The sequence below is a fragment of the Cyrtonyx montezumae genome, unplaced genomic scaffold, assembly GCF_038088225.1.
Source record: "Cyrtonyx montezumae isolate F1298 unplaced genomic scaffold, pur_monq_1.0 scaffold_2, whole genome shotgun sequence".
Classification (NCBI taxonomy): domain Eukaryota; kingdom Metazoa; phylum Chordata; class Aves; order Galliformes; family Odontophoridae; genus Cyrtonyx; species Cyrtonyx montezumae.
Window position 1 is genome coordinate 5171659 of NW_027071936.1, and position 18075 is coordinate 5189733.

General features: G+C 39.3%; 2 protein-coding genes across 10 annotated transcripts in view; one reads left to right on the top strand and one right to left on the bottom strand.

Annotated features, from left to right (window-relative positions):
• Positions 1–3724: 3724 nt before the first annotated feature.
• Positions 3725–9260, top strand: LOC136048596 (histone PARylation factor 1). The gene is made up of 8 exons (XM_065736273.1): positions 3725–3821; positions 4263–4422; positions 4979–5165; positions 5661–5759; positions 6726–6876; positions 7527–7614; positions 8175–8347; positions 9008–9260. Exons 1-8 carry the CDS (start codon positions 3768–3770, stop codon positions 9137–9139), a joined length of 1044 nt encoding a protein of 347 aa, XP_065592345.1. The 5' UTR covers positions 3725–3767; the 3' UTR covers positions 9140–9260.
• Positions 9261–11083: 1823 nt separating this feature from the next.
• CLCN3 (chloride voltage-gated channel 3) overlaps positions 11084–18075 on the bottom strand; it is a 52852-nt gene continuing 45860 nt past the window's right edge. For 7 of the 9 annotated variants that reach the window (XM_065736283.1, XM_065736274.1, XM_065736275.1 and 4 more), the window contains 3 exons: positions 17272–17488; positions 15457–15532; positions 11084–13730 (listed from right to left, as the gene is read on the bottom strand). In XM_065736283.1, the coding sequence (XP_065592355.1) occupies positions 13572–13730; positions 15457–15532; positions 17272–17488 (452 nt within the window). In that variant the 3' untranslated portion in view covers positions 11084–13571. The remainder of the gene's footprint in view (positions 13731–15456; positions 15533–17271; positions 17489–18075) is intronic. The other 2 variants (XM_065736279.1, XM_065736282.1) reach the window with 1 other exon arrangement.

Consider the following 18075-nt stretch of genomic DNA (forward strand, 5'->3'; position numbering starts at 1 on the left):
TTTTATTTATATTCTGTAGGAAGTGGCATAATACTTCCCAACTTTAATTGAAGGCTGTTATAAGCACAGAGTGTAGCAGATACATGTGTTATTCTGGGTCCCTAAATCACAATCCTAAGGATAAAGCTTTCTGAAAATTAACAAAGAAGCCTAATTTTTGTCAGTTTTCCAATAAAGAAAGAGATGAAATAAAAGCAAAGTATTAGAAAAAGGAACAGAACCATGTATGTTTTACCACTATTATTACAATTACTTGGAGGTATGGGATTTCAAGCAGGAAAGGATCTTCATAATATTGTCCTCCTCAATATAAAACACGTGAATGTGATTCGAGTCAAAAGACACAAAGATACTGATACAACACCTTTAAATACAATCAGCAGATAAAACTGATTAAAGGAGTAAAATTTCCTTGTAAGGCATGGAAGGATAAACTAACAACAGAAGTCTATCTGCATCTCAAACACTAACCCTGCAAAACGGAGCCCAGAAGGTGCATTCCTCAAACCAAGGGGTGGCAGAGATAAGCATTTCAAAGACAGATCTTGCAAGACCGGCCTGGAGTGCACCGAGGGATGAATCAGAGGGCATTAAGGAAGACAAACAGCCTACATCCCAAAGACCACCTGAAGGAATGTGCGACCCCCTAGCGACTGGCCACACAAGCGTAGAAGGATAAAACGATTGACCATAAAGAGGAGGGGACTTCAGGGAATTTTAAATAAGACACTGTATAAAAGACAAGGGAACCATCTTCTCGGGGTGCGTCGTTGGTGGAGCGGAGACTCCCCGGCACACCCAACTGCTGGGTCGATCAGAAAGGAAAGAGAGTGTCTCGTGACACGCAGACAGTTTCTATCTTTCCCTCTGAGTGGAAAAACATAAAAATACAAGGCAACACAAAGTCCTCTGGGGTACATAGCTCTTCTCTTCTGAGACAGGTATACCCATAACTATGCGTATCTGGAGCATTAACTCTTTAATTCTCAATGCACTACATGATGTTGTGATGTGGAATGCCAATACCAAAAATCATAAAACCACGACACTACACTAAATGTAAATGTAAATGTGACTTCAAGCCCTTCACAACCATTTACTTCTATCTTCATCCAAGTTGTATTATTCTAAGCATTCCCAATACAAAGCAACATGAAGCCTCTAGGATTTCTCAGGAAATAGATGGCTTGCAACGTCCTTATGAGTTTTATTCCAGTGACAAGATTTTTTTTCTCCTCCTCCCACTGTGTTTTCTTCTCTCATTCATCCTGACGTATGCAGCCTACCTCACAGAACTACAAGGAGAGCTGGCAGCAACCTAGGACAACCTACCAGCACAGGCTGCAGTGAGGTGGTGACTCAGCACAGGCACTGTGTCTTTGCAGTCTGCTGCAGCACCGCTCACTCACAACTTTCTCGGAGGCAGATCCCTCATCGTTTACACTGACTGCGTACACCACAGTTCTTGTTCATCCTTATTTTTGATGGAAGGAAGGACATGTCCTTCTCTGAACTTGAAAACATGGAGCTGCCATGTGGAAACTAATAATGCTAGGACCAGTGGCTCTGTGTGATCTAGGTATTATTTAAGGTGTACATGTCCAACCCACTAGTTATATAGACTAGTTTTGTTGCCCTCTTGTTTTTATTAATAAAAATAAATTTTAATAAAAGTTTTGTTACTTACATATATTGGCTATGTTATTTATTTTATATACAACTCAGATAAGCCAAAATGTTAGACAACTATAATTTAACACTGGTAATTCTGTAAAATAAATCATTAAAAACCAGACCTTCACTAAAACTGTAATGTTAAAAACAAATTAAATGTATATAGTTTCACAGTATATCTATACAACCACACTAAACAGCTGACAAGCAAAAATCAAACACACTAAGTACATGTGCTAGGACTGCTTAAAGAAAGATTAAATTATGCAAAGCTAAGAAACAGGCTTTCTCCCGAAGGAGCTGAACACTGAATGGCATACAAGGACACCAGCTCGGCCAGTAATGGGCTTTTTTTTTTTTTTTAATGGCTCCCTCTTGTGGCAAGTGATGTGCAGTAGCATGTTCCTCTGCAAAAGTTTATATTGCATGGTTGAGTCATGAGCGCATTGTGGAGACAAATGAGAAGACCGCACACACCTACTCCTTACTACTAAGGTACCCTGTAAATTACCTTAAAATATAGCCTGAATATATGGCCCCATAAGTTGTATAAAGAGTACAGAAAAATAGATGAACTATATGTATCACGCAACGAAATAGGTAATGTGGAGCAGATTATATCATGCCTTGCAGGGAACTCCACTCTCGCAACTCTGGAGCACCCGAGCACAGACTGTCTGTGCAGAATAGCTTCATTTGCCTCTGTAGCTGAGCAGGGGAACTGAGGTTTTCGGGATTTTCCACTTGTGAAAAGGTTCTCCCTTCCTCCTGACTCAAAATGTAGCTTTCACAATGACTTCCTTCACTTGTTTTGTAGCAGAAGATTAACATGGCAGGAACACACGCCTAAAACTACAGGCTGTCACGAGGCACATTTGAGCCTCTTATGTCACACTCATCTTCAGCTTAGAAGTATTTTATTTGTGGAACTGAGAATGGTTGGAACTTTATTTTAGTAAAAACAGGTAAGAAGGCTTGCAAAGCATCTGTAGAGCTTAATGAGGTGACGTTAATTAAGAAATTAATTCCTTAAGGCTGTGTCCTGAAAAGCTACCCTGTATGGCACAGAACATCAACATGGCTAGTATTATGTAGCTTTGCCTTGGTTCTTCAAAGTTCCTTGCTTTTTTAATATCTGATGAATAACAACTAATTCCTTAATTAACTTCACCTGCAATCAGGAAAAGCCGACCCTGAAACGGCAATGGATGGCAGAACTTAATACTCATTAGATTTAACATTGAAGTGGGAAATACAAGCACCTTTGGTGTCATGCACCATTTCACTGCGTGAGGTTAGAATTTGGTTAAGCTACTACATAATGGATAATCGATAGAAAGCGAGGGGTGATAAACCTTTGTTCCCTTAAGTATTAAGACCCAAGACACCTCCACCAAGCTGCTGGGGAAAATCATTCCTTCAGGTGCCATTTCAGCTAGCTTCCACTACTGGTGAGGTCTGGTATGAGAGAAATTACAGTGACAGCAATTCTACAGTGACAGCAATTCCAGTAACAGAAGAGAAACCTCAGGGCAACATTCCCCATGCTTCTCAGAAGAAAGCTGGGTTCGTGGTTAGTCAGGGAGCTTTCGCATCTTTGTTCCACTTAGCCTCATATTACGAAACACAATCCATCCCTTAACTAAGGTTCTACATTTGGACTTCTACTATTTGGACTACTACTTGTGTGTAGGATTTAACGTGCAAGCATTAAATCAACAAACAACAGCCCTCACAACAGGGGGAGGAGGCCTTGCCCAGCAACTTCTGTGAGGCAGAGCAGCAGAAGCCTGTGTCTAACCGGCTGCTCCCACCTCCCGTGCCATGGCTTTTGCCGCCCAAACTTCCCACGCGAAGCGCGTCAGCAGTACACTCAAGAAAGCACAAAACGGACGGCGATCAACTTCTGAAGAGCGAGGCACGTGACCCGCCTGCAGCCTTCTCATTGGTTGCCCACCGCAGCTCCCCCGCACGGCCTCTCACGGCGGAGCCAGCCCGCGGTCACGGGGTCACGGCGTACGCACGCGCGGAGGCGCCGCGAGTGACCCCGGAAGGGGCGGGGCGAGGCGAGGCGCGATGCGGACGGCGGGAGCATGACAGGTGGCGGGAAGCGGCGGCCGGGCTCCGCGGAGCCGGCGGGAGAGCAGGTGAGCGCTGGGGAGCGCGCGGGCGTTCAGGGCCTGAGGGACGGGCAAGAGGGCGGGCGCGAGCCCCTGGGCCCGACTAGCGACCGTGCTGCAGCCGGCCCTCGGTAAACAGCAGCGCGGCTCCGGCTGGGAGGGCTGGCCGCGTGGCCGTCACACCTCTATGCTTGTCAGACGTGGGGTTTCTTGGAGGCGAGCTGCCGTGTAATTGGAAACGGGCGTTTTGTAATAGTGCGAGGTGAAACAGTAAGATTGCGTAGTCCTTGATCAACCCCTAAGGGCACATCACAACGGTGGTTTTGTGTGTGTGAGTACAGGTCTGAGGAAAGGCACTGGTGAGGAGCTCTGCAGAAGAGACGCTCCCATCCACGTGTATGCTTTGCAGATTTCTTCAGTGAAATCATCAGGACGCAGCTAGGTGTGCTTTTCTTTCCATGTCTGCAGTGCGACAAAAATGGGGACGTCAAGAAGAGACGGTCAGGCCAGGCAGAGGCACCCGGTGCTCTCCAGCAGGAAGCAGAGATGTGCTATCAGCTGAGGCTGCCTGAGGACTTCTACCAGTTTTGGAAGTTTTGTGAGGAGTTAGATCCTGAGAAACCAAGTGGTAGGCTGTGCAATTGTAAATGGTTTCTGCCTTTTACCTTTTCTGACAGCTGGAAGGGAGGTGGATGGGGCTATGGGGGCATCCTCATACTCCTCTGTTTTAGATATAGATGCAAGATAGTTCTGTAAGTATAAACAAGAACGCTGGGGCTGCTCACAAGGATGTCAGTCAGCTTCAAGCTTTCTGAAATAACATTATGTAATACAAAGGGACTAAACATTGCCTAATTCTGCCTTTCTTGCAAGCGCATCTAAAATGTGGGATTAAAGCTTCCTCATATCAACCCAAACTTCAACTTACCAAAATTGATCTTATTGTAAGAGGATATGGTGTCTTTAGGGGCTCCAGAAATGATACTTTGTTTTAGTATGAAAAAAAAAAATCTAGCTCTTGAATTAAATCTGTCCGAACAGGAGATCATCTCAGCTTTCCTCACCTGGTAAACAGCACATCTGACTGGATCTGTGGAGGCCTATGATACCCGAGTGACACAGGAATGTCTCAGTTTACCTCAGCACCTGCAAGATAGTAAAACAGTTCACACTCTGCTTTTCAGATGCACTTGCGTCAAGTGTTGGGCTTACACTGGTCGGACCATATGACATTCTTGCTGGCAAACACAAAAAAGCAAAATCAGCAGATGTGAACTTCAGCCTTCACTGGAGATTCTTCTATGATCCCCCTGAATTCCAAACTATACTTGTTGGGGATAGCAAAACACAGTATCACATGGGATATTTCAGGTATTTAATTGAATATATGCTAATATAATCGCATGTAACTTTTTTTCTCAACTTTGTTTTCCATTAGACAGGATTTGAGAACTGCATTATCATTTGTCTTCTGTAGTAGGGTGTTAACATGCGGGTTGATACTTTATTAAAAGAAGATTGAAGATGTTGAAAACAAGATCTAATATTTATTAAACTTCCCCCCTCCACCAAATCATCCAGAACATCTTCACTCATTGGTCTTTAGTTTTTACCGTAATACTTATTTCATAATGCTTGACTTTTTATTATTATTTTTTTTATAAGGGGAACCTGTATTCTCTGTGTGTAGTGATAAGAGTTCCTTTCAAAGCCATACTCTAAGGTTCTACAGCTATCTAATATTGCTAATGTTATTTTTGTTAGCTTTCTGAAGATGGCAGCAGGGCAAGGAGAGAAATTCATCTCACTTTCGAACAGGAGAAATGGACACAGCTTGAGCATTTGTATGTACTTTTTCATAAACAGGGATGTGCCAGATGAACTTCCAGTGTGGGTTGGTGCAAATGAAGCTAGGAAGAACTGTCTGATTTCTCAAGTTGGTGATAATGTATTCGCTGCAGTCAAGTAAGGTTCATAATTACTTTTTATTTATTAAAAGTTGTATAGCAAACTAACTACTAATAATGTAGCTATCTTACTATGTCTTTTTCTTAATAAAAAACCCCCTCCCTTACTCACTGTTCTGATAGCAAGCTTTAAACTGCTCTGAAAAACTTCCATAGGCATCTTGAAAATGTTTTCCAATGAAATAGAATGCAAAAGTTAGTTGTCTGAATGTTGAAATATATTGGAATGACTACAAGGGATAGTCTCTTAAGAAAAAACTGCCTACTTAATGTGTCAGAATACTTCATAGGTAAAGAATAAAGCATCTCAATGAGTAAGATCTAGCTTTTTTTCTTGCACACTTAAAAAAACACTTTATACTATAGAAAGAGTAACTACAGGAAGCCCTGTTTCTGAGCTGGGGCATGGACATATAATTCAGTATCATTCACAAAGCTTTACCTGGTCACGAACTTAATGCAAATGTGAGTACTCTTGTTTCATGACCTGTCAGTTAAAAGTGGAAAGCTCTCTAAGTACAGATGCATGTCAGTAAGTGAAAGCATACTAAGAAAAACTCCTGTAAAGAAGTTTTACGTAGTGCAGAGTTAATAATTGACATTTGTTTAAGTAGCACTGTGATGAAACTCATAAGTATGTATTTATGTGCATGAACTGGATGACAAAGAGTGTATGAGGCACTGAAGCAGTAAACTAAATTCTTCAGGTAACAGGATGAACAGTTAAGTTCATGAGAATCTTCAGCACCTGTAGACTGCATTAAGTGCATTATAATAGAGATACCAGAGTACGCTCTGTGCCAGACTCTTGCTTTTGTTCTAGCTTTTAAGAAGCCTGCATTGCTAAGTCTGTGTATAAATAAACCCATGACTGCTAACCTTCATTATAAGATTCAGAGGTGCAGTGATTAGAAGGGTATTAGTTTTCTGCTAAGCTCTTTTAAGACGTTTCTTCTGTTTACAGATTTTTTTTGTCAAAAAAACGTAAGGAAGTGACTGATAAAAATAAAAATGCTGTTTTGAAAGACATAGAAGAAAAACTAACAAGAACAGCAAAAGAATTGGGTTATTCTCTGGAACAAAAAACCATGAAGATGAAACAGAGAGATAAGAAAGTACGGTTTTCCTGATATTTTTCCTCCTGTTTACTTGCCTGATTTTCCCTTCTTTCCCTTTCCTTTCTTTGGTCTCCTTCTATTCAGTAAAGAAGCATCACTTACAAATTTTATAGAGATTAAATTTCAGGACAGGGAAGATTAATATAACTTCCACATAATAGGATTAAATTTAAATGCTTTATTCTTCTAAACAATAGCTTGGCAAGTGAGGCATTAAAGGGATAAAAAAAAAATAAAGTCAACCAACAGGGGAAATAATTTAAAAACTGAAACAAATGGGGAACGTAGAGATAACTGCCTCCTATAGAAGATGCTCTACGAACAGTAACGTGAAGGATGATATCTATTAATAACTGGATTTATCATCTATTTTCTGAATACCTATCAGAAATAATTTTGGCAGCGAGTGAATACAAGGATTCCTAGATTTCAAGAACTGCAATGAAGTTTGTTTCAGTGAGTTTCCAGTTACGTTCAACTTCAGTGCTTAGAAGTAGCTGCTGCATAGTTTAAGATGATGTCCTTGAGCCTAGGCTAGGCACTGCATTTGGCTTGACCACCAGAAGTCAGGTGCTAATGTTGCTTTAATGTAGTGAATGGTTTTATGTCCTAGTATTCACTTAAGAGTTTCTTGGCTCTTTATTTAGGTGGTTACCAAAACGTTTCATGGAGCAGGCCTGGTTGTTCCTGTAGACAAAAATGATGTTGGATACAGAGAGCTTCCTGAAACAAATGGTAAGTATCTTGCACTTTCATTAGGCAGCCTCCAGTCATATCTAGTCTGCAAAAAACAAACTGCAGTCGTATTTTCTACCTGAAGAATATGAGCAGCTGGGAGTAAATGGCTGAAGTTTTAATCACTGTAATATACCCTTTTTTGTTTTTAATAAATCCAGTAAGAATCAGTAAAATGTCTACATCTGAAGTAATAACTCCTGAAGTCATTGTCTAGACTGCCCTGCTATGATGACACAGCTGCACAGGAAATATTTCAAAAGAACTGATATGCATTCAGGGATTTTGGGTATTATTTCTCATTCTGCCTCTTCTGGTGTTGTTCTAACTTCAGTCAGTTCCATGGTGCAAGTTCAGTACATGAATACCCATCTCTGAAGGGGAAACAGATTAGATGGGTATGGAATAAGACGGAGCTGTGAAGGGGGAAACTTTTTTACCAGTAGCTCAGGCTGTGTCCAGTTAATCTTTGGTTGTGACCCATGGGGATTTTCACAGAAGCTAAATAGATAATACTGCGTCAAAGTAAACATGAAGTATTTCTGTTTTTATTTTTGTAGCTAATCTTAAAAAAATATGTAAGGCCATTGTTGATGCTCCTACTGATGATGAGAGACTGAAGGCCTTTGCACCCCTTCAAGAAATGCTCACCTATGTTCAGTTTGCTAATGATGAATGTGACTATGGAATGGGATATGAACTGGGTATGGACCTTTTCTGTTATGGGTCACATGTAAGTACTACAGCAGCCATGCTTTTTGCAATTATGCATTATTTTATGTGTAGATCAAGGGGTTACATATCATAGATTTTTATTCCAAACCATTACTACATTCTCAGTGCTAGGAGTTATGGAAGTCTACATGGGTAATCTGTGAGAACTGCCAAGAATTCATATTTGTGACACTATTTCATGTTAAATTTGCAACTGCTTATATGATCCTACAGGTCAAAAGAATTTAAATGGCACTTCTGTGATTTGATGTGCATATGACAATGAGTCATATTAAAAAAAATTGACTCTGGGTCATTTGCCTGTGTCCAAGAGTCTATTTCTGGCTCCCTGGTAATTGGCTTGCTTAGGCTGTTCTGTGTTGAACTCAACTGCACTTAATCACATGTAAAGATTACATGTAACACTTCTTATTATTAACCACTGCCTCCTCAATTAGAAGGGATTACAGCTGCAGGAAGTCTAAGGCTTGGCAGTGGCTACTTTGAATTGCAGGGACCCCACCTTTTGTTCTCTGTTTCTCACTGTGTGGCATCAGCCACTCATAAACTTGCTGTGAAACACTGCAGCCCAAGATAAAGCGACCTCAGCCCTGGGGGAGAGGGGTGTGGGGGGGTTGACGCTTGCCCCTTGGGCTTAGCCTGCTGTTCTCTCCCACAGTACTTCCACAAGACTGTGGCCCAGCTGCTGCCGCTCGCCTACAGCCTGCTGAAGAGGGACCTCTTTGCTGAGGTGATCGAGGCACACCTGGCAGACCGCAGGCAGGAGGGCCTGGACCGCCTGGCAGCCTGAGCCAGGGCAGCACTGGGGCTGCGCTCACACTGCGGGCCTGGGGCTGGTTTCTTTGTTCTGTGCTATTTTTCCATGTGGAAATGTGTTCTGTGCAGTTAATAAAGCTTTCCTAAGGACCAGCCATCTCTTGCCTGCCCTAGCAACTGCTGGTGGTGGCTGTGCACATTCCTCCCCCCCACACATCACGCTGAGACAGCACAGCTTTCCCTTCTGCCATGGGCACTTAGGCACCAGCCTCGCTCTCACTCCTGAGCTAGCTAACAATGCTACATTAGAAAATCCAACGGAATGACATTTTATACCTTATTACATCGATGCTGTTTTCCAATATTTTCTGTATTTTGCATTTATTAAAATAGAACCAAAGTGACTTAGGACAAGATGCACATTAATAAGAAATCATTGCCCTTCTGTGTTGTTGCAGTGGCCGTTGTCACTCTCAGGCTAACGCACTGAGCAGTACAGCCTTCCCTTACTCCTGGGCACAGCTCCTGCTGCAGCACTCTGTCCAGTAGTACACACACACCAAGGAATAGTGCCCTGCTTGTAAGAGCTGCACCAGTGGAGGTGACCCAGGCACTGTCATCACTGCTGAAGCACCACCCACTGCCTGTGTTCACATCTGTTTGTGCTCCATCACTAATGTTAATGGGTGCTGTTTTTTCCCTCATGGAGAAATTCAGCGACATCACTCTGCTCAACAGACACTTCTGTGTCAGATACCAATCTGTCACATAGGCCCTCTGGTGCCATGAGCCAATATCATACATAGAAGGCATTACTTTGCAGTTGAGAGCAGCTCTTGAAGCATACAACACAGTTTAACATACTGCAAAAGCATAGGCCAAGCTTTAAATCATAAAGCTATTCACAAGTTTTCAATCATGCTGCATCTACTTTTCTAAATCTGACAGCTCCGCCCCTTTTGATCAGCATACAGATGTTTTGTTTATTCAAACATAAACACAAGCACACACGAACCTTCTCCTGGGCACCAAATTCTGTTTTATAATTAAAAGAATAAAAGAACATTTGTAGAAATTTGATCCTCCTCCCTCCCCTTTTCAGGTCCCAAACAGAAGAATTCCATATCAGTGCACTATAAATCACACCAGCATTCACCTTGCCAATAATTATTTAAATATGAACGCCTCTGAAAAACTGGGGACCTTACAGTATCATCCTTCGCAATTTGAGGTTAATAACTGTAACACTAACTGAAAAAAAAACCCAAAAAACAAAGTGCTATACATCATTAACATGCATTGGGAACAGACACCTTAACAACCTTACAATACTGCTTTGAAGCAGAAGGATTTAACAAAAACTACCATTTTATACGTTCTGGACAATAAAAGCATCACCTATCTTTGAATCAGGAAGCCAACTACTCTACAATTACATGATGGAAGCAAATCTGAAAAAATCTACTTCAGAAATCCATGATTTTATTACTAGTTTTGTATGTAATAAAGTTTATGGCTGTTTATTTCAGGGAAATTAAATGCAAAAATCAGCATAAATAGTGTTTGAGAAAACATAACAGTCAAAGCAAGAAATGGTCATACAGAAGTTTTTAATGCTTGATTACATCATCACAGTAATCAGAATTTTTTACTGTAATGATACGCAGCTCTACCACACTATTATAAATAAAAACACTGAGATCAATCAATATTAACTACAGCTCTAGGCAACATCACAGATTAACAAAGAATGCATTCTTCATCAACCAGTAACTGAATGGATTTAAAAAACAAACAACAAAAAAGTAATGCTGACACTTTCACCCTCCCATCCACCACTTTATGGTTTTTTTTCCAAGTCAGTAACTTGAGTAAGGCGCTGGAAGCTTGACATTAGAAAAATTTTGTTGAACAGCACAGGCATACATACTTCAGTATATGAATTTCTAATGCGTATTTACGAGAGACATTTTACATGTCAATAGAGAAAGCTTAGCAGGTAAGAACAGTAACCAGAGGTGCACCATTTTATATGCAGCACTTGGGATCCATACTCAAATTATAAAACACAGCAGGGGTGCAAACTGCAGTGTCTTCCAGACAGTGCAGTCTGTAGGTAGGGTCAGAAGCGAATTAATACAGTAGGCATTACCTACACAGCAGTGTGTTAGGATGAGGAAACCATCAGAAATGGCAGAGGCTTCAAAGAAATTTAAAGGAATTTTTTTTTTAACTGTAGTGCATTTATATCCTTCCACTACAGAAAAAAACAAACAAAAAATAAATAGACAAGAGATCAGCCTCACAGTTTCCAGAGCTGTCTTCCGCAGATGGGCCAAACCATGCTCTTTTTAAGGTTTCTGCAAGCTCACGCAACGTAACAGAACAAATCTGGAACCTCTAGCACTGACTTGCTTGGCAGCTGTCACAGTTCCAAGCCTGCTTTCTGCACAGAGGCTGACTGCAACCAGCCCACCAACACATCAGGCTTTCCACTGGTTCCAGTTGGAGTGGTGAGAAAGAGGTGATGGCAGTTTAATATTCTGAAAACACAAAAATTCAGCAGAGCACTTGAAGCACTGGCACTGCTTTGGAGCTAGCCAATACTACCAGAATGTTGTTTGGAGCATGTTACCAGTCTTCAAAATAAAATCATGCTGAGCACTTGACTGAATTAAAGATGTTTGAGGTAACTTTGACGACAGCTTTAGAGATGTTCTCATGAAGATTTTAGCTGTTTAATCATTTAAACTTTTGCAGTCTTATGGGTGAAATTGTTAGTGACAAAAGTTTATTCAACCATATACAGTAGAATATTTTGTCAACCATATTTCTTAGCTTTTTTTTTTTTACTGTAGTCTTACAGCATGCTACCTTTGTCTCCACATGTGTTAGTGATGGTATGAAAAAATGAAGAAAAAGTAATGTGGTGGCTGAAAGAAGAAAGACATTAGGAATGTGTCAGCTCACTTTCTGGCACATGTGGTGCCACTCAGCTCTGAATTCCTGACAAGCTTTCAAGTACTGGCTTCTGTCTGCCCTGCTGCTCATCTTTTGTGGCTATGTATCACATATACCTCCATGTACTCAGAAAAAAAAGTCTAAAGCAACCTAACAACGATAGTTGCTTCCTATTCATTTTAAAACCCTGATTTTTTAAAATAAAATTTTTTACTATTACTGTTCCAGTTACCTGCTCATAAAGGAAAAAGGAAGTCTTAAGGTAACGGCAGTGAAAGTTACATCTGAAAGTCATCTTATATGCATGTTGGACCATAAAGAAACGATTTTGTTTAAACCCTTCATCTAGTTGTAAACATTTTCTAATCCTCCATTACTTGCAGAGGATTATGAATTATTATATAAAATCACATTAAAAAGGTGATTAGTTATGTGAGACATTAACTAATTAGTATTTAATAGATTTTTTTTTAATTCATAAAAATATAAATAATGGTAAAACTTCAAGAAAAATAATATACATTAGTGCAAGTTATGAGTTACGTTTCTTCCTACCATGTCAGCAGTGGAACGTCATTTGTGGAGAAGAAAAAACTAAAAATGAGCAATTTTAAATTTTACAGGGGGGAAATATCTCCAGTGTTATAGCATGCATTTTTCCAGATACATGTATACAGAATTGTTCCAGCTCTTAACTAGTAGAACAGCAGTACTTTTACTGCACAACATCGGTATATACCCTAGTGTCTGACAATACAAAAATTGCATAAGATCAGGTCACATTATTGATGTTTTCTGCAGCAAAACCAGTATTTTTCTCTGAAACTTATTTCCTTTGCTTACTTTTCCTCTTATCACAGCAGATGGTCTGAAAGATGTTTCGCATGGCTCTTGCAAGGTATTACCTGCTCAATCTGCAGTTACAGTGGATCTGTACTACCCCAAGCATTTCTTGATGTTCAACCTTACACATTTAATGGCACAAGAAAAACCTCCCTTCTTGTGATCTAACCTCATTAACTCACAGTACATCTCAATATGAGAAACAACTACTTCAAAAGGGCACACCAATTTAAAGAGGCTTTGTTACAGCTCAGGAGAGAGAGAAATAAAGCTCTTCTGGAATGTAGAAAGGTGATGTAATAATTATACATTTCATGAGTCAACACAACAGTTTTCTACAGTAAAAAGGGCAAGACCTTTCAGTCTCCATAAGATGGCTCAATTCAGAAGGATCCCTCACAAATAGGGACTAGTAACACATCTCTTCGATGCTGAAGTACCAGGCTGGGGCTGGAGAATTGTGCCACCTCGCACGGCTCTCCTACTGCACTATCATGGTAGATTGGACATCTCAGGACACACCCAGTGCAGGACAGCAGCTCCCATGCTCCCAACAGCCTTCCTCCTCTCCACATATTCCCCCAGACCAACTCCTGATTTCCAGCAGCGCTGTTACACTCAAACCCAGCTCTCATTTCTGACTTTTGTAAGTATCTTCCAGTCTAAAGTGTTGTGCTATTCAACAAACGAACCTCCTCTTCAGTTTCCTCTCTCTCCTCAGCTATGGGTTTCAGTTGAACATTATTGAGGCGGGGTCTTGGTTTGCCGTCTGGGCCATATGACGGAGGATATCTTTTTTTGTTATAATGCCAAGGAGGCGCCTGGAAAGGATAAACAAAGACCAGCATTAACCTGAGCAGTGGAAGTAGTCAAACAGACACATCTTCAGCAAAGTGCTTTTTGTTGACAGGAATTAAGCCTGATTTTCTTATTTAGACAAAAACATTTTATTAACCAAAATATTTAGTGGTTACCAGTTTGTTAAGAGACAGCAATGCTGAGACACCATACTGGATGGTCTCTGACAGCTGCAGTCCATTTTAATGAAATATAGGTAATACAAGTGGAGCTCATTACAAGTTTTAACTTTCCACAAAAATGAAATTTTGACTAGCATATGCCAACAAAAAAGTAAATAAATAAGTAAATAAATAAATAAGAAGGACAAAGAAAAAAAGAGGTATGAATAAGAAGTGATACTGATCCCATTTCATAAGGGAAGCGTGTTCCAGCCAAGCCACCAGAAGCGACATACTGCTTGATGGCACAACCATCCTAGCAGCAAATCAACCCCCCCCCCCTCCCTTTTTTCTTAAAATCACAAGGGTCTTTTTTCCCCATCTGACACACTGGCTCAGACTGAATATATTCATAGAAGCACACTGTACTGACAACAGAACTTTTGCAAAATAATGAATAGTTGGGCTAGATTTTAGAGTTCACAGCTTTAGAAAATTAATGATGAATAATAAAATAAGTTTTCATTTTCAAGTTTTGATACTGTGCTTTTACGACAGCAACTAAATTGGTCTGAAAAGCAAAACTTTGTGAAATATCTAAAAAGGTGAGACTGTCCAAAAGGGTAATATCACAGGAGAAGCAAAGAGCAGAATGAATGAGCTGCTGCCCTTGTTATTTTGGTTAGTACACTTTGTTGTTTTTTTTTTAATTTATTAAAGGATGCATGAAATACTTGTGAAATATTAGCATAAAATGAGAACATAATTAGAATGTTTTGCATACAAGCCACTAAACTTGGTAGCTAGGTTTATCAGAGATGCAGCTATTGCAGAACAATCAATGTCCAAATTAAGACCAAGTCTATCTTACAACTAAGGTTAGATCACAACATCACAGTTAGAATGTAGATTCTGAAGTCAACAGTAGATGTATTAGTGCTCCATTTAGTAATTTTGGATTCCACAGGATGTTATAAAAAAGGAATACAAAGAAGTGCACTGGTTGCTGTAGGTAACAGCAGCAGAATCAACGGATTTAATATAAAATTCAAGGATTTCACATGATTTTTTTTTTAATATTCTTTATTTCCCAGTTGATAAACGGGGATTACACACAAGACCTAATGCTGCAATACATTAAGAACATGCTTGGCTTTGCTCCTCAAAAGATATTTAATTAGCAATTTAAAAGCTATTTAAAGCTGTCAAAATTAGCATTAAAAAAAACAAACAACCCAAACAACTAAATTTACATTGTGAGGAAAAAGGTATTCCTAGCTGTGTGCTTTCCCACCAGGGGAAAAAAAAAGATCAACTAGGCAGATGTACACGATCCAAAGAACAAAATATCAAATTCTATTGTTTACCTTCCTTTAATGTTGTGACTAACAGTATGTCCATAGTAACTGCTTAATTTCTTTAAAAGGATTTTGCACATATTGTTTTCTGTTATAGTTTCTTAAATACAAATTTTTAATACAGGATTATTTTTGTTCAGCTGTTGTCACAGAAGTACTGAACAGTTCACAAGTTTCATGCTTCCTGTCTTCTAATGTGTCTAATTATTAGATCTGATATATCTAATCACCAAGGGTTCGACGTGCTGCTTTAGTTGCTCGAGATGCTCTAATATGTTCTTCTTTGTGATGATCCCCAAGACAATCCTGAAACAGATCATGTTATGCTAATAACTGTGTGAAATCAAATAAAAAAAAAGTTCTAGTCACGATGAAAAAGGTTTAGACTAGTGCAAAACTAAAAAAAAAGAAAATGGGTTGCAAGAAAGCTAATGAGATAGTTAAATGAAAAATGATTTAAAACTCAGCATCCTTTCCCAGACTACCTTTATTTTCCTCCAAATGCTTGATCTCCAACAACAGTACATTTCTCCTTTATGTACACACTGGGGTTCACACTTTATCCCTTCTCCCCAAATTATAACTTCTTGAGATTTTACAGGCAATGAAACTAAAATCTACTTTATTTGCTTTATAACAAGCTTTAGTATATGATCAAAGTAATATCTGTATAGTCACAGAAAAAGAGAGATACATGAAGTTGAAGATATATGAGAGATATAAGAAGCTGCTCTGAAGCTTCACAACAGAGCATGGTTACCTGGTCCCTAGGAACAGACAAATTCAAATCAATTTCTCATAATATAAAGAACAACTCCTTACAGTGGACATTCTGGTAAAATAATCAGGCTCAGTCTTTAGATATCTCTGTATCTATCAACAGCACCAATTTCTGCAGTTTCTAATTATAACGGGACTTATGTATATATGTATATTTTCAATGTGCATTACATTTGCCAAAATTTAGATAAAATTCTCTGGGTGGCATATGCCAAGTGGACCTCAGGGATTAACTATCTAACTTCATTGCAATGGACAGCATACACAAGTTCATAAACTGAAATGGGTCAACAAACACAAACATCAGAAAACAACAAATCAAAGTCATCCATATTTGCAGCTACTTAATCAAGTAATTAAAAATTTAAACTACAGTTTTACATATCTTTACAAGATTAATCTCTCTTTAGAGAGAACTTTGATGTCAATGATACTGTTTGAGCACTCAGCCACAACAAACTAAGAAAAAACCCCATCATAACAAATATTTATTATTTACCAATTCAAATTTCTCTGCATAAGATAGGAATAATTTTATGTCTGCACTGACTTTTAAGTGTCCGATCAGGGATGACCTTTCCTTGGCAGAAAAAGCTTTTTAGAGAGCTGTTATGCTTCTAAAAACATCTACTTGCCATTTCACACAAAGATCAATTTAAGAAAAAAACAAAGTCAGAAAACAGCAATGAAAAAAAACAGAAGCACATTTGAAATAACATTTTTTTAGAATAAATCTTAATAAACAAACTTGGAAATTTGTGCACTACTTTAATATTTGCCACTTACAGCAGTGGTCTTTTTGCCCACAGCAAAAATAAATAAATACCATCAATATGTAAGATTTCTTAGCTTTGTCCTATGGACACTGATACTAAATCATGTGGATTAGCAGACAATGCTTCATTTTTCATGTGATTTTAAAAGATGCTAGAGAGAAAGCAAGATATGTGGTAGAAGCTGCAATATCATGTGCCAAGTGCATAACACAAAAGATAAGAGGGAAGCAGAATGTTGAAACAGAACCATGGTCCAAAGAAGATCTTGTAAAAAAAAAAGTTCAAAAAATAGTTCAAATAAGATAATTATTATGAATACTTTTCTGTCCCGCACTGAGGGCTGATTTATTAAATTTAAGAGAGATGCACCTTCTTGACACTGACACAATGCATCAAGTGGATGGGTTCAAATACCACGAAAGCTTGGATCCCAGAAGTGAAAATTACTATACCTATCAAAAGGAACAGCATTGCTACCACATTACTCACCCATTGTGTGTTACAAGGCACTGCCTCAAACCCAACTTTCGGAATATATCCACCACTATTTCCATGGGTGTATGGTCTGTCACGGTGAAAGGGCTCATGTCAAGTATGCTTCTAAGTTTCAAAGGCCGAGGGCTTTCTGCTGGAAGTGATGGGGTATGCTGGGCAAAACAGACCCTGGAACTGCCAACAATCCCTTCCTGCTTCTTCCTAGCACTTTCTTTAAGAGGGAGGGAAAAAAAAAAAGGAAAAAAAAAGAGCAACAAAATTTACATTTTTGGAGTAAGATGATTTAGGATGATTTAGTGCAAAGTTCAATCAACATTAGCAGGCTCTGATGCTGATATCCTGACATTGTGTTTCTATAGTCACTGCTTTATTCCCGAGATGTGTTTGTGCAGAAATCACAAAAGCCATCTATCATTCAGCTTTAGGCATCCTTCAGCTACTGCCTTTCTCAATCCAACAACAAAAATAAAATTTATTTACTATGGAGAGGTGGAAATACTTAAAAGCTAACATTCAGTAAGCATGTAGCAGCTGAAGCAGCTATCAAAAAGAAAGCTAATCTGATAGCTCTCCTGAAACACTGTTCTAATAAAACACTACCACAGGTAAAACTTATTTCAGTTGCAAAGAGTGCATGGTGCAAATCAGAACAATATTCGGCTATTCCTCCATCTAGTCTCAAAAAAATACAAAGTTAAAATCATACAGCATCTGTAATTCTTCTCAAGTTTAGGACACTTACATACATCCTGCGTACTGCAGGTATGTAGTACACACACTAAGACCACAGGCAAAAGT

Bases quoted from the DNA above. Each gene is read 5' to 3' on its own strand.
- LOC136048596 (XM_065736273.1), top strand. From the start codon at position 3,768: ATGACAGGTGGCGGGAAGCGGCGGCCGGGCTCCGCGGAGCCGGCGGGA. The intron at 4,423-4,978 runs GTAGGCTGTGCA...TCTGCTTTTCAG, and splicing joins AGATCCTGAGAAACCAAGTG to ATGCACTTGCGTCAAGTGTT. The intron at 6,877-7,526 runs GTACGGTTTTCC...CTCTTTATTTAG, and splicing joins TGAAACAGAGAGATAAGAAA to GTGGTTACCAAAACGTTTCA.